The 17887-nt window shown below is 25.4% G+C and overlaps 1 protein-coding gene across 1 annotated transcript; it reads right to left on the bottom strand.

The window, feature by feature from the left end:
- Window positions 1–355: 355 nt before the first annotated feature.
- LOC129984324 (alpha-soluble NSF attachment protein-like) lies at window positions 356–16609 on the bottom strand. The gene is made up of 10 exons (XM_056094186.1): window positions 16330–16609; window positions 11669–11748; window positions 11224–11340; window positions 10541–10587; window positions 7649–7720; window positions 7144–7199; window positions 5660–5744; window positions 2824–2928; window positions 2513–2581; window positions 356–1442 (listed from the first exon to the last, which is right to left on the bottom strand). Exons 1-10 carry the CDS (start codon window positions 16419–16421, stop codon window positions 1293–1295), a joined length of 873 nt encoding a protein of 290 aa, XP_055950161.1. The 5' UTR covers window positions 16422–16609; the 3' UTR covers window positions 356–1292.
- Window positions 16610–17887: the final 1278 nt, after the last annotated feature.

Below are 17887 nucleotides of genomic sequence, written 5' to 3'. Positions count from 1 at the left end.
ATTTTTCTATGCTTTCCTGGCAGCATGGCAACCTTAATTTATAAAATATTTATTTAATAATATTTTGTAATGTTCTGATTCGTAAAGACGAATGTGTGTAAAACATAACAAAATAATCTTGGAGAAAAAAATTTCAACTCAAAGAAATATGTTGGCATATTTTCTACAAAATCATGCAGTTTACTTTTTCTGATTAATTATTATTATCATTAAGGAAACCAGCTGTCAAAATTAGTCAGATTCTTTTCAGATATTTTTTGAATAAAAGATCCTTGAAAACAAATCTTTCCCTTAAACTAATTTATGCATCTTTTTTTTTTTTTTTCCAAAAACATATAAAAAAAATACCAACATCTTTTATTTGGGCAAAATTTTAATCAAAAAATACAATTTGTTAATTAAAATATAAACAAAAAATTACAATTTTTATTTCTAAATGCTATAGAAAAAAATCACTTATTTAACTATTTATAATTTTTTGACAAAATTTCATGTATTCCAATATTTACATGTGTGTATGTTTCTTCTATCATGAATCAGCATCAAAGACACTGATCCAATTTCTTATTTCAAAATACTTCTTTTGGAAAAAATATAATAGCAAAATCATTTGGAATAATTTTTTTATACATATAATGGAGCAAAAAAATCAAAAGAAAAAAACTATTAACGGTAATAAACAATGTACTCCATGAACAGTTTCATGCTAAAGTATCATCCTCTTGTAAAAAATAACTCAAAACTGTATGTATTTATGCATTATCAATATATATATACCCAAATATATTTTTAAATTACACTACAGAATAAAGTAAAAAAAAAATACTTTATATCCAATTCTGGTGTAACAAAAATTACTCAATAATTAAACAATTCAAAAATTTATTAATCAAATTGGTAAAAATATCATAATGGCATAGTTCAGAGGTTCCATTGCCAGGAATTTTGTATAGTAACAGGCAAAAAAATTTTATTTAGTCCAAAAGTATGTTCTTTTTAAATTAAACAAAATTTAACATCAAAAAGAGCAATTATATTCAAAATTTAATTTCTTTAATAATGGCTAGGTAAAAAGATGCACAATTTAAATTATTACAAGAGTATACATACAATTATATTTAATCTATGGTAGGGGGGGAAAAAAAAGGAAGAATTATATGAACAAGTAGGAAAATTACATGTTTATAGAAATATTTACAATAATCATTATATATACATAGACAAAATTTGCAATAAAAATAGTATCACAAAGAACTGTCATACGCTTTACTTAGAAGCATTACAATGTACTTTTAACGCAAATCAGGGGCATCTTGTATGGACTTCTTAATGCGTAGTAATATTGTAGTATACCACTGATCTAAACGGGATATTGAATCATAGTTCTTAACAGCTTCAGTAAATCCATCAATATCTTGATCTTCCATTTTTTCAATCAGTTCCTATGACAAAAAATTAAAAATGTTTAGATCAAATAATAATTTTTTAAAGTCATGAATAAGAAAATTCAATTCTTAAAAATGTCTCCAAATAATATCAAATATATTATTCTGTAAATGAATTTCATTTTTAGTTCTTTCACCAACAGCATTTGGGAAAACCAAAAAGAGAAACTTAAAATTTAAAGTACCTCAGAGAAATAGTACAATTATGAACATGAAAATTCTTTGCTCACAATTGTGTACTTTCTTTAGCTTTCCTAAAAAAAATTATCATTTCAATAACAAGCAACATTTTGTCATGGTGATGAATTAGGTTGTATGTAATTTATGCAGGTATTTGTTAGAAGAGTGCAACCTTGTATAAGTGGAGAAGATGTTCAATGTAAACACTTCAATAAATCAATTGTTTGACCATTTAAAAAAATTAATAAAACGCATAATCATTTTCTGATCATGCCCTTTTAGTAATTATTGTGCTCTATGTATAATCTCTGACATACATACTAAAAGATTTATTTCAGAAGTAGTTTGGTATATAAGAAAGTGACCCAAGTTAATAAATCTGCTCCGTAATATCTTTGCAAATTTTGAAAATAGAAATGTGAAACTTTGTATGTGCATAGATGAATGTAAAAGAAATATATTACTTACAACCATTTCTATAAAAATATGGAGACCTATTCCATTATTATGCAATAAGTTAAATTTCTAAAAGTTTAAATTCCATCTCAGTTGAAATGATATTTTTTAGAAGTCGAGTAAACATTGAAATAAAGGAGATTTGATTAATATAGCAAATAAGAGAGCTCCATCCAACAGAAAACCGATTGAAATTCAAGTGTTTTGGATCTAGTAAAGAATATAATGTATACTCTAAATATTTTATAATACAGAAAGATACCAACTGTAGTTCCTGTTTTATACACTGTTTGTAACTCGCTATTTAGTCGAATTTCTAATTTTATTAGTCATTAATCATTTTTTCTAAAAAAGTTAACTTGAAAGAATCATATAAAAATTAATTATAAATAAAGACAATGCAAAAAAAAAATGCATGTTTTTTAACTTACTTTCAAGAGCTTGCATTCTCGAGAATCAGAAAAATTGGGGCTCATTTCTTCATATTTTGAAACAGCATGCTACAGCAGAAATATACAAATAAATATAGGTAAAAATTAAATTTATTTATTGAAATATTATAACATATTTGCTATATCTGCTACTGAAAAATATAACTTTCCTTTTTTTCCCTCTGAAATAACTATTCTATATTTAGCTAAAAATTTGATCAAAAAATTAAATACTCAAAGAAAGAGTTCATGTCACACAAATTTTTAAATACATAATTAGGAAATAATTTTAGTACTAGAATCATTTTTACCTGAGCATTTAGTAAATCTATACAAAGATGACAAAGTCCAGCACGGAAGAAATACTCTTTTGCACTGTACTTCAACAAGGAACTTTCTAAAGATGATGAAGCTATCTGAAAAATAATAAAAGGAACTAGAATATTACTAGTTCTGAAAGAAAACAAAAATTCACAAGGAAAAAAAAAACATTCTCAGTCTAAATTCCATTTATTAATATAGAAAACTTCCATGGTAAAATAACTATATCATAATTCCAGACTTGCATGCATTTTTCAAGGCATTATTTAAGGATTAAATTCTCATTTGTACTACACAAACTAGATGAAGCCTTAAAAAAAATAGGGAGCAATTTAATACACTCAAAAAATATAAATAGAGATATAAGAAAATAATGGATTTATATTTGACTTTTTAAATTTTTATCTTGAATACAAAATGTGAATCCTTTACATTTCAGGGTGAGTAGCCAAATTTTATCTAAAAAATAAGCAACTTTTTTAAAAAGCACTTTTAAAGGGGTGGTGGAATACAAACTAACTTTAACAGTTTTTTTTTTTTTTTAAATTGAAGTACAAGTCAGGATAAAAGCTACAAAACTGTCCAAGAAAGTATTTAATTTTATACAAATATCACCAGTAATTACTCAATACTTTTTTATAAACATTAAAACCAAGTTTGTTTGTTTTTCATATTTCTTATAAAAATCTCATAAAAGCACTTTAATTGCATATCTAAAATTACTTTAAGTAATAATAATAAACCATATTAGGGAGAAAAAAATATTACACCATTTCAATAGAATTTCAATTCCTTGAAAGCAAAGATGGCATTAATAGGGGAGGGGCAACTGCCTCTTGTCAGTAATCACAAGCTCTGCCGAACTCATCGTCAGCTAGAGATTAAAAGTTTCGTCAACAAAAGTGCTCACAATTTTGGAATGAGCAAGCAAAGACGAGCATTAATGATTTAGATAATTTAAAAAATATCTTAAATTTAATGTATTGTAAACAATTGAAATATCTGAGTAACATGGTTTAAGTTGTCAGAAATATTACATTTGGCAAAATAATTGATAGGGTCATATGTCAATAAGATGTTGCACTTAGTTGATAATTTTTGATCAGCCAACTAAGAACTCAAGACGACGTTAAATATACAGATTTTCAGACATCAGTTTCAAATGCCTTTCACACTTTATATTTTGCAATATAACATATAAGATGACAAGAAAATAAAATGTTACATTTTGCCAACAAATTTTGGTCAAAACTAAAAACACAATGCAAAGGATGTTGATATTATGTTCACAGATTTTCAGGCATCTCATTCAAATATTGTTCATTCAACTAATAATTTCCACTACTTTTGGCAGAATAACTAACAAAATGGCAAGTAAATAAGATGTTGCATTTTTGCAGACTGTTTTTTGTCTTTAGTTTCAGATATCATCAAGATTTATGAAAAATTAAGTTTTTACTTTCATCCACTATTTTGATTACGTGTTGGTAGAATTCTTATAAAAATCTAAAAATTTTCTAATCTGTTAAGCTTATTTCATTATGATAATTCTTGACTAAAATTTGATAAATGGTTAAAATAAATTTAATAAAACATAGATGGCTGTTGTCAACACTCTTTTGAATTATACTTGTAGCCAAATTATGAGAATTTGATACAAATCACTAGAGTAAAAAAATTATGTAACTATAAATTAGATTTATTTAACAATAAACGATATATTTTTTTTTTCATTCTATTATACCAGGTTATAATTATTTCATTAATGAAATATTATCAACTACACATGATGACAGAAGAAAAATATACGAGACATGGTAGTTTTTTAGCTGCAGTAAAACAGCTTGTTCAAGTATGCATTAAACTCATTAAATAAATTGGTATTTAAAGTTTTCAGATTCATGTTCAATATTATAACTAAGCAATTAAGAAATGTATTTTTTTCTTCCTTCTTCAATTTTTCATTAAATTATTCTTTACGGCAAAAACTACACAATTCAAAGTGTTTTTAAATTTTTAATAAATTAAAATAAAATTTAGAAAATTAAGAATTTTGTTAAATTGAAATTAAATTCAAAAATGACTCTTTGTTAAAATCCATTTGAATCTTTCCATGTGCATGCTACAACAAATTTAGGCGATTTATTGCTACAACCTGTGTTTTTATCTATATAATAAAATTAATTATAAAAAAATGATCACATTTTTTCTGGAATTAGATTTCTGTGCTATCAAATTTTCAGTCTCATAAAAAATAAATTTAAATATTAAAAGTGTTTTAATGGTTAGTAAAAGAAACAAATGTTTTTTTTTAAATAAATATCGTAGAATTTTTTTTTTTTTAAATAAGAGAAAAATTATGGTTGATAGCTGAAAACTAAAACAGGGCACAGAACATAAATTTATATAATCAGACAGATCTAGTATGGAGAAGTTTTTTAATTGTTTGTTTGTTTCTCTTTTATCTTCCGAAAGAAAACATATGCATTTGGATAAATAAAAAAAACATATTTAAGGCCGTTATATAAAAACCATTAAAAATAGGCAGTTTCTAAACACTTTTCAATATACTACACTTCCTATATTATATCATTAGAGTTCCCAACCAATTATCTAAGATAGAAAGAGTGATTTCTTATAAATTTTAACATAAAATAAAAGAAGGGGGAAAAAGAACGCGATAAAAAAATGTCGCTGAATAACACAGATGCTGACATTTAACACTATGATTTTTGTTTAGTATATTGCTAATTTCAAATAATCATGAACCAAACAAACAAGAACAAAATTAACCAACAAACAAGAACAAAATTTACACTTTCAGACCTGTTCATAGATCTCAACGGCCTTTTCATATTGTTCTAACTGAGCACAAAACTTAGCAACATTCAGTAGACATTTATTGGCAGAACTAAAAAAAGAAAATAATAATAATAATAATTTTTTAATATATTAAAATATGCATTGTTTGTGATTAATTTCCTATGAAAGCAATCTTTTATATCTTTGAGAAAATATATCAGCATTAATACAATAAGTATGTGAATGACAAATATTTGAATGTAAAATAACACTTCTGATATAAAAATGTAGCCATTATCACAACCAAAATATGAAACGAACTTTAATCTTTACTCACTTACTGAAAAATAAGAGCTTTGCAAAACTATTCATTAGCTACATCAAAATATTTTATTATTGATTAAATTAAAGAATTGAAGTCTTTTCATGGAAAAAAAAATACTTATCCCTTTCGTAACTTTTAAATTTACAATTCATTTTTAAGTTTGGACTTTAAAAATCAATTTTTAAATAAGGTTGGGTGATAAAGTATTAATCTGATAATTTGTATTGTATATACAAAGTTGAAATATAAGAGTATCAGGTAATCTGTATCAAGTTTAGAATTCAATTGATTATTTTCTTGGCCTTATTCATTTCCAATTAGAAAATACTATTATTATTTGATGATACAATAACAGATATTAGGTAAGTATCATACAGTTATCCTGCATGCTTCAGCAGCGCTATGTGCATGTATGATATATTTTTTTAACAATATATATTTCTTTCTCGGCTGCAATTGTCTTTTATCTCGCATAACAGTGAACATACTACTGAAGAATCCTTGCATTCCCTGTAACACTAATTATAGCAAAAAACCGTTCCCTTCCTCCTCTAAACCACAAAAATCGCTGTCAAAATCAAGATACTGGCACATCATCATCAATATCCCTTATGAAGAAAAAGAGAAATTTCAATTTGGAATTGCATTCATATCAGTATCAGCAACAATCTCAATGCAAATATGAGATTTTATAACTGGTTATTTTACTTGGTTTCAATCCAATGGCAGAAAAATCGGTTTTCAAGAATATCAGGTATAATCGAGTATCAATATCAACCAGTAATTGAAGTTGGGTTGATATTAAGAAAAGCTGAGAAACAACACAACCCTATTTTAATGCATTCTAATATGAATACAATCCATTAAAAAAACTATAAGTCAATTCTGGAAAGTCTTTATAATGATTCAATGTAAAATTTTATTTAATTACTATCAGAAATACATTAGTATTTTACATATGATCAATTATTATTGAAATTTATGCTACTAACGTTTTTAAATACATGATACTTAATTTCTCAAATGTAATTAATTTTGGTTATAGATAACAATATAATGTGCTAATAAAAAATTTTTAAAATATTCTGAAAACAGGATGTAAATATATTTATATGAATAAAAATAACATTAATGAAACATTTATCTTTATAACATTAATGAAAAGAAAAAAAATTCTAGTCACCTGTTTGACTCCTCGCCTCTATAATAATCGGCAGCTTGCTCATAGCAGCTTATGGCCTAAATAAGAAATTAAAATTCCTTTAAAATACTTCTCAGTTAGCGAGACTGTACCAAAGACACAACAAGAAAAGAAAACATTTTAAGCCATAAATGCATTTATGTAGATTAAACACATTTTGAAAAATTAATTGTAACTGTAAATTTGGCAGAGAATTTGCACATTTAAAATTACAAACAGATATAACTATGCAATAGGCAAATAATTCCAAAGAACAAGTTAAGGTAACATTTTTTTATTACAATTACAAAAAATTTTCCAATGATCAGTCTTCCAGAATTATTGCATTAAAAGTAGTCTAAATAGCAACACAGATAGCAGAAGTTCAATTTTAGATATCAAACTAGTGCTTGAACTCAGATTTCAGTATTCAGTTCTTGATTGCAAAAATGCATTCATATCAATCAATCAAAATCAATCAAATATTTCAAGAATTTTATTATTTTACCTTTTCAATATCATTTACTTCATATAGTTCAGCAATGCTTATCAAATGTTTTGCAGCAATAGTAAAACGACCCTAAAATATAGCAAAAGGTTATTGATCAATACTAAATAATTGCAACATAATACTAATAAACAAGATTGAAGACCTAGAGTTAACAGCATTTAGAATTCCTTAAAAGTATACTGACAATGGAATTGTACAATGGTTAAACTAATAAGGAAATGTGTAGATTTTAAAGGGATGCCAAGAATTTAAATTTTCTTAATCTTTAGGGATCAGTGGGAAATTATCCTTTTTATTTTCCTAAATATTTGAATGCTACTGTTTTTCTGCCTTTTTGATACTTTTGTTAATTATTGGAATATATATTCCAATAATTAACAAAGTAATTAATGAGATTATAAAATGGAATGTTCCATTTTATAATCTCAATATTCAAGAAATTTTAAAAAGAAATTACATGCTATAAAAAAGTAGTGGTAAAAAAAGGTTGATATCTGATTCAACAGTAAACTATTCACTATTATTTCTGATAATTAAGCAAAAAGTTAATGAATATTAAAATGGAATGAATAGATATTCAATGCAAGTTCTGATTAAAATCTACTTCTCATATGAAGCAGGTATATAAGGAAACAAAAGTTGTTTTTTTTTAATTCAGATTTTTTACAGTCATTTATTAGATAACCTTTGTTTATTCTAACTACATCAAAATAATCAACATATTTATGAAAGCTACTGTTATCTTGATGATATCATTCTTAGATGATTAAGCAAAGTGAACATTCAATCATGGATAATAAATTCACAAAGTAAGCACATTCAGAATTTCCAGAAACAAAATATTGCCGCATATTTACAACAAAAAGAAGTATTGTATCAAGATGAAGTTTTCTAATATTTATTAAGCTGATAGACATATAGTAATTCCTTAACTTTCACTCACCCAAAACTTTCAAAATCAATAGTGAGTAGCAACCAATGTAGTTTGAATCTTATAGCAGGTTTAAATCCTATGCAAACATCATCAGCAGGAAGTTATATTACATTATTTTATTGCAAAGAAAATCATAGTAGAAACACATCTGTTGCTGTTGGACATTTACACTGAACATACCCCATGGAACACAATTTGCAAACAGTGTTTTGGTGATTTAAAAATGAAGATTTTATTACATAAAGAGTGTGATAAACCACAAAACAAACAAACAACAACAACAACAACAAAAAACCCCTCTAGATGCAGATTTAGAAGCATTATATTAGTGGTCAATGATACAAGCAAAAGTTGATCAATTTCAATGAGGCATTGAAGGAGAATCATCCAGAATATAATGAAAGACATGACTCAAATGTTTTCCAACACACCTAAATGTTACAAAATCAGTGAAAGAAATTTTAGAATAACTTCACTGAGATGTGCTACCGCACCCACCCCCATTTGTTTTGCTCCATGTAGAATAAATGCCATTTCTGACAAGAGGTCTAATGCCCAAGCAGATATCAAGAATTGTATTAATACCTGAATTGCATCTAAATAACCAGCCTGCTTTTTGCATGAAATCTGTCTGCTGCACGAAAGATTGACATTGTAGTTTCAGAGGAGAATGTTTTTATTTAATAATTCATTCTTTATTTTTTATAATAAGCTTTTGTTAACTTAAAAGTCAGCGTCATAATTATAACCCTATAAGATATCTCCAATAAAAAAAGAGCAAAATAAATTAAACCCATAATCTATTTCTTATTCTTAAAATACGCTTCTAAAGATAAATGAATGCCTAGATAGATAGAATTTAAAATCTCGATCTTACATTCTAACTTTGAATAGTGTTCTAATACTTCTCGCAACATGAATTCAATACTTTTCAGTTAATAAATGCTTATGAAAATTTTTAGAATGATGGTAAATGGTATAAAATTAAATTCCATGATATTCTTTAAAACAATTAGTTTCAATCATGATGACTCTTTTAAATTATAGATTTGATTAATTTAAATGCAAGCAATTCTCATTTTTAAAAAATCGTTGTCCAATATTTTTTTAAAAACTGAAAGATGAAACCCAACAAATTTACCACGAATATGAAAAAATCCTTTTTTGCATATATCATCCATCTATTTATCATTTTCATTTATACATCAGTGCTATGAAGTTCATTCCATATTTTACTTTAAGAAATGAGATGCAGGCAAGTGAAAAAAAAATCAGACAACAGATTTTAAAAATATGACTCATCAATGTCAAAAAAAAGTAACTATTGAAGATATATAATTTGTTTTAAAAATAAAGAAGAATAGTCTCCTTGCTGTCACACTCTCTGTTCACAAAAAGTTTTAGTTACATAAATGTTTAAGAGTATAAGAGGAAAAATATTCAGCCAAAGTGCTTTTTAAATTTTGTTAAAAATTACATCTTGAAACATCATAACACCAAATGTATGCTCATGCATGTACTAAATAATTAAATCCCTGCTGTTTCTGGTAATGAAAATAACAATCAGGCCATAGATATCCATTGATATTTTAACTGTAAATAATGTGAATATTTGTTCTTGTGAATAATCAATCTTACAACTATATTCATTAAGATTATTTTTTGTTTCTGAATTCATCATGTTTTAGTTAAATTTTAAAGACTTTAATAAGCTATGATTAGAATTGAAGTTCATGAATCAGTTTTAATAAAATTTTGCAAATAAATGTTTATAATATGTGAACAAGACTTTTTGAACTAAACTTGTTAAATGTATATACAAGTATATGTTTCGATGGATATCAACAAAGAAGCAAATTACATGCAGTACATAAAATTCATCTGTAATTTATTAAATTGTAAGGATATTTTCATGAAAGAACAGAGCTAAATAATATTTACATATTTTGACTTACCATGTCAGTATATAGTTCAACAGCTTTCATGAGACAACTAATAGCCTCTAAAATACATATAAAAAATTTCAGGCACAAACAATTGAAACTATTCAACATTTTAATTTACGAACTACATATATATAATATTAAGTTGTCCATAAAAAGAAAGCATTTTAAAACTATACATGAACCTTTTTCTTAAAATTACTAGTCATTTGTAATAAAATGAATCTGGATATGACTTTTATAAAGTTTCACAAAGCAACATGTATACAAAATGCAACTACTAAATTATACTTTTATTTACTCATATTAAAAATTGGATATAAAATATTAACAGCAGAATACATCATAAAAAATTATCACCAAAAGGTAACTTTAAATTATAAATTAAATAAATTTCTCCAAAATTTTTCTTAAAACTTTTATGTAGTGTTGCGAAACAAATTCGCTATGTCCAGAATATAGGGAATCTGTTATGTGTAGTTTATATCAATTGTAAACTACACATAATCACAGATTAAATTTTTAAAAAATCTAAATATTTTATTCACTTAAAAATAAAAATGACAAAAAGAAATCTGTAAAAGAAATAAATTTACAAAATAAAACCAATTATAATAATTCAATTAATTTTTCTGTGACATTCAAGTAATTTATAAATGTAATGAAATTACATGCATTAAACTTTGATCACAAACCTTGAGGGTCTGTTTTTTTATAACAGTTGCCAGCATCTACATATTTCGAAGCAGCATCATGCCGACTTCCAGATTTGATATGCAGCTCAGCTGCTTCACAGTATGCATTTGCAGCAGCTAAATCAGTAAAAGATTTACTTTAAATTTCATATTACACAACATAATGATCAAACAAAAACAAAATATCAAGATAGAGAAAAAGAAAGGGCAAGCAAAAGAATTATTTTTTAAATCAGAATACCTATTTCTAGGAAGATGAATCATATTACTAATTTTAATCATCAGGGATGATTTCTGAAGAATTACAATAGTTATAAAAAAGGTCAGTTATTTACAAATCAATATTAGCATACAAAATCTATGTTATATATTGAATTAATATGCAATAATCTATCAATCTTTTAAAAATCAAAATTGGAGATTGGAAAATTTAAATCCTTCATACCAGTCCATTTTTTGGCCATTTTAAAGGCATTGGCTGCTTGTTGGTACATTTCACATGCATCTTCAATCTTAGTTGAGCTCCTGCAATTAATATCAAGTGTAAAACTAATAATATATATATATTATTTCAATTTTGTTCCCATAGTTTCTTACATATATAGAAAAAAGTAGAATTGAAATACAATTCAACTTACAATATAAATTCATTCTGAAAATTCTGCAAATGAAATAAAGAAAAATGTATTATTTAAATTTCAAAATGTATTTTAAAATGTTAATGTATTCTTTACGTGAAATATTAAATGAATCCTAAATAAATCAATTGTAAAATGATTTACAGATCATTTAAATAAATAAGACTAATATCTTTTAATATCACTTCTTTGTTTAGAAAATAAAGCATAAATATTAAGATGGCAGTAAAAGTTCTAATTAATGTCTCTATATCATGGGAAAGTTATCAATTAATAACAAATGTATTGAGGACAAATTAATAAAACTATATGATATCCTATGCTTCTACATAGGTCTTGCATGTCATAAAAAGTAGAGGGGGAGAATCTAATGTTTTTTAATTAATGTTTTTATTTATTTATTAGGTGTTTGTTTCTAGAGTTGTACAATAACTGTGATTAAATACTGTCAGAAAGAGTTAATTCATACTCTGCTATTCAAAGAAAACATTTATCATGAAGTTGACCATTAGAATAATCAACCAAATTAGATGTCAATTATCATGCCAAAGTGTAAAATTATTTGCTACTCAAATTTTGAATTATATTTCTAATGTTCTTTATACCAAAATAATTTTTTAGTAAAATTTTGCATATTTTATACAATAAACATATGTTTTGTTATTTAAATGCCCTTTTTTATTTAAATAACAAAAATTATTTAATTTTTTTTTATTTTTATTAATTTAGTGATTCTTGGTTTGATGCCTGCCACATTATTAAGAGTATATTTAGCAAAAAAAAGACAACCATTATAGCTTTCTTTTTTATATGTACTTTTATTATCCACATAACAATGATTAATCACGAAAAATAACATGTTTATCTATTGATTATAGTCGCCAATAGCATGCAGTTAAACCTGAAGTCCAGTAGTCCAATTAATAACTACCAAAAGTATATATATATATTTTTTTAAAAATTGATAACTTATTCCCGTTTATTTCAATTAATAGTTACGATTGCAATATTCAAAAGTACATCAGATAAGATCTTAGTTCTAATCTCAGTTAAGAACAGCAAACGAATTTTCTCTCCAATATAATTGAAAAATCAAATGATAAATCCATACTTTTTACCATAAAACAGCATCTTATGTATTCAGATGAAAGAAGAACAATTGCAATGTTTTTTAATAATATAAATTTTGTAACAAGACTACATACACATGTTATTTTTATATATTAAAATTATTATTAAAAAAATTAAAATTATTTATTTTATAATATTTGATTCCTTAACATTATTTTGCAATAATTATTGAATTGTGCAACAGCATTATAATTATTATCTATGGTTGTGTTAAAATATAATATTTGATTGTTTTAGTCTAAAGGATTGAAAGGAATTTGAAACCAATAACTTAGTTGCTAAAATATACCTCTGTCTTCCAGATGGTTGAGAGGATTTTTTTTTATATAGTTTAGAGAATTTGATTTCTCGGTAAAGAAGAAAATTCTAAATATCAGTTTAAGAATCAACTGTTCAGTAACAGAAATTCATACATTAAATTTATTCTCTAGTCAACAAAAACTCTCATTAAAAGATAGTAATTAATAAATTCCACATTATTGTCAATCACAATACTCTAAATGAATATGGTTTAAAAATTTGCTTTTTTCTTTACAATCGATTTACTTGCCTTTAGAATTCATATAATGCTCAGTTTTCTATAGTTCAGGGTCATGGTCAACATCATAATTTCAAAATATCCACAAAAGAAAAAAGTTTATTTTGTTTATTTACAGCATTAATAGTTTGTTTTCAGAAAACTAATAAGATGTTTCAATTACTTTATACCTATGCTTTGGTTCTATGAAAAATTTCCCGATTTCAATATTTGGTACTTGTAAATTAGCATCATGCCAGGGACGAATTGTCAAAAATGTCATGTCACTTTATTGACTATGTTCATTAACGACACATGGTTAAGCATAAAATTTCCCAATGGTATGAGATTGAAAGTTTTGCCACTGACATGTGTTTAAAACACAAATATCCAATATTGAAAAATTACTGGAATGGTTGAATCTAAAATAGTTTTTTATATTATTATTTTGCATCATTCAAGTACTTTGTATACTACTATTAATCACCCAAAATAGAAATAATTTGCCAGGTTCAGGCAACTTTCTAATACAATTTTATGAAAATGGATATATTAAGATCTTTTTTTATCCTTATTGATTGTTTTTTTTTTAAACCATTATACGGATTATTTATACAATGTCTGCATTTTCTTACCAGATGATACTTGGTAATGCATCATCTGGTAAGAATAAAAGAATAACTGAGAATGCAAGAAATTTAAAACATATGAAGATATTTTAACAGCTGAAGCATTTTCTTCAAAGTCTCTTGAAAAGTTTCTGTATTTTTGCTAACAATAAAGGATTGAAGCTTAAACTTTTTCAGTTAATGTGTTATTATAAACAAAAAAAGTAAATTGAGATTTTAATTAGACCTTAATAAACTCTTGTTATGCATTTATGTTGAACTATTGTAATTTTTCAACAAGGTAATGTTTGAAGGTTATGCTAATAAATACAAATTAAATATTGTATATTGAAATAATTTCATGTACTATTTTGTGTGCGTGTATGTGCACTTTGAGAGGAATATGCAACCAAAAGTTATGGATTGCTTTTTTTATAATAAATTTTTTTACTCTTAATAAGTTGAGAATATAACTAATACCATATTAAACATATAGGGAGAAAATTTTAGAAAATTAGCAATAGTCAAATTTTACCACTTTTAAGCATCATGCAAATATGGAAGATATCCATTAATTTGGGTTCTTTTTCTCTTATTATATTTGTCATAATTGGTAACTTTCCTACTGTATAGCAATATGAAAAATATTTTTTCCCACCTTTATGAATAATACCAAAAATGAAGGTAGGATTAATGAAGTTAAGTTACTGTTAAATGATTACTGAATTTCTTACATGAAAAGTCATTTTAAATAAAGCCTTGCCAGTCTAACATTTATTGTATCAACATGTATTTCTAATACAAAAATAGAAGATTTCTTATATTATTAATAAAAGTATTTAACTCTTTAATTAGCATTAGTGTTCCAAACTAAATCTTATAAAAAAAATTCTCATACCAAAAATACTTCTATATTTATTTAATAGTAATAATAATTTCATGCATTCTACATCTCTTTTCTGTAAAACCTTTATATATATTTTATTTTCTAGGAATAAACTTTATATTAGATTAATTTTTAAAAAAATATTTTTTATATAAAATTTATTTTATAAATATATTTAAAATTTTTCTTATGAAACTACATACAAGCATATTTCAATAAAGCTTTTTAAGCCTTAGAAAAAACAGATTTTATTTTTAAAAAACACAATTTTTCAACTGGAACTTTAATCTATGTATATGTTTAAACAGAAGAATTTAACTTTTGATTCTTTCAAATCTGAGCATGTAAATGCTAATTATTTACCATTTTTCATTTCAATAAAACCCATCAAGACAAATCCAATGAATATGTTTTATCTACAAAAAATGAAATTATAACAAATTTTTAAAAAATTATCAATACTCTTGTATGCTTCATTATTAAAATATATAGTGTTTACTTATATACTGAGTTAATTATCCTCAAATAACATATTTAAAAGTAATTTCTTTCTGTAAACTAAGCAGCTGATATTTTATGCAAGGAAATTTTATAATTCCAATGAAAGTTGCTTGACTTTATCAACAGTACACTGGCATATATCATTCACCAGTAAAATGGTTTTTAGCTTTACATTTTTTTAATTTTTTTTTTTTTTTTTTTTTTTGTTATTGTTGTTGTTACAGTATTGATATCCTAATTTGCGAAAATAAAATATTTTTATAATAAAGATAAATAAAGAGCCGACAAAGAGAACTATCAGAGATAATTTATATTGAATATTTTAATGTAATGATGTTATATAAGTTAATATATACATATAAATTTAGAGTAGCACTTTCAGAAAAAAAAAACTCATAAAAAAATTACATAATATTTCGATTACCAAAATCTTTTAATTATAAATGCATTATTTAACATTCCAAATGCAGCTAATTTTTCTTAAAAAGCGATTATTCAAAGAATAGAAAACAAATATATAATCAAAAAACAAACTTTGAAACCTATTATCAGAGCGACGTAATTAATTTAATCTTATTATTTTTGGTAATTTTTTATTATTATTGGACAATAATTACGTATTTAAACATTCGATAATGAAAACACAAATTCGAAGACATCTAAAGCACATAAAAAATTATATGAGATAAGATTTATTATAAAATAAAGCCAGATAAGAATACATGGGAGGAAAGCGTTAACAATTGTTCTGAAAATACATTTCATGATACATGATGTCATTCTTACAATACTTACTAGACATACAGGAAACAAAAACGTACTTACCCAAACAATGATCCAAAAAATCCTTGAGCAGATTTTAATTTTTTCTCAGCTTCAGCTACTAACATAATACCACGCTGTTCATTATCTGCCATGATTAACAATGAAATTTGTTCAAAGAAACAATTTTAAATTAAAATGAACTAAAAATAACTTATAAGAAGCTACATAAAATCCTAATTAAAGTCACGCCAAAATAACATCTGCTAAAGGATTATTTTGATCCAATTGTACGTTTAAAGGAAGCCCTTATTCTTCGTAATGTTTGGTTCTCTTTGAGTTAAATGCGGTTTCGGAAAACGGTGACTGGTGGAAACGATAGGTGTCTAACTTCGCTGTAATTGCACAGACTATAGCTACGTCATCTGTTTTGATGTCAAAAAACGAAGTGGGAAATAATACTAACCAATAAAAACGAATTATCTTCAAATATTGAAAATAATTCGTAGTAATAATTCAGTTATTAAGAAATTAAAATATTAAAGTCAGTATAATGGTTAATAATAATGAAGCTTACGAGTGAACGGAAACTAGAGTTGGCTGATGTATTCAACGTTACAAAATCCATGAGTTTTTTTGAATAATAAATATTGTTGCTATTTTAATTATAAAATGTACTTTCAAATTAACTATTATTTTAATCACACTTCTAATTAAAAATTACTAACTAGTATTATTAAATAAAATGTGTTAATTATAATTAATATTTAATTTATTAATTTAAACGAAGTATGACTGACTTCCTTTACCTATTAGAGATAAATTTTTAATTTTTTTTCAAAACCATTTATTTAAAGAAGTAAAGGACTTTCTGAAAAAATTGAAATAAAAAAAGTATCATTTCTTTAACACTTTCATTTTAGTTCTATATTCTGTAAATAGATGGCGTCCGCAGAATGAATGCCAACACGTCACGTCTATGGATGACGAATATTTTACGAATTCTTTTTATGTAATAAATATCAAAAAGTCACAAATACCAGTGATCAATGCTTTTCAAAGAGAGGTGTTTTTTAAATCCTTGATATGATTTTTACTGGTAATCTTTCGATAACAGGTCCTGGATCGTAAAGTAAAAATCGATACGATCTGTCCCATTAAAGCTAAAAAACAAGAATTCAGTCATGAATAAGAAAAGTCCTTTACATATTGACGCTCGTTTCCGGAAAAGACCCTCCCCCACTTCAATTATCGTTGCAAGACTTAGTGGTCACAAGTAGAGAGTTTCTCATTTCACAAAGAGCCCTTCAGTCTGGAGCATTTTGCCCTCTTTTCTCTCATTCGTGGTTTTCCAGGATTCTTTGATGTCTGCTTATTTTACCGAAAGTCTGCGTAAAGCTCCCAATCAACGTCCACAGGCAGAGTTTTGGTACAATAGGTCAGATGGCAGATTGTAAAGGCAACGGGCCGTCGGGAAGAGGCTTTAGACCGAAGTTCTCCTGAAATCATGCTTGATAATGACTATCGCTGAAAGCAATAAGTTGTTTCAGATTTCTTTCCAGCTCAAATTTCCACAGTAAAATATTTATTTATTTTTTCTTAAAGAGGTTTCTGCAGACAC

Source organism: Argiope bruennichi, chromosome 9 (assembly GCF_947563725.1).
Source record: "Argiope bruennichi chromosome 9, qqArgBrue1.1, whole genome shotgun sequence".
NCBI classification, from domain to species: Eukaryota; Metazoa; Arthropoda; class Arachnida; order Araneae; family Araneidae; genus Argiope; species Argiope bruennichi.
The sequence above is the reverse complement of the archived record's forward strand: the minus strand, read 5'-3'. Positions and strand labels throughout refer to the sequence as shown.

Excerpts from the sequence above, each read along its gene's own strand:
- LOC129984324 (XM_056094186.1), bottom strand. The coding sequence starts at position 16,421 with ATGGCAGATAATGAACAGCGTGGTATTATGTTAGTAGCTGAAGCTGAG. Across the intron at positions 5,745-7,143 it reads AGAGGCGAGGAGTCAAACAG|TTCTGCCAATAAATGTCTAC; the intron begins GTGACTAGAATT and ends TTCTTTTTTTAG. Across the intron at positions 2,582-2,823 it reads TAGATTTACTAAATGCTCAG|CATGCTGTTTCAAAATATGA; the intron begins GTAAAAATGATT and ends TTTCTGCTGTAG.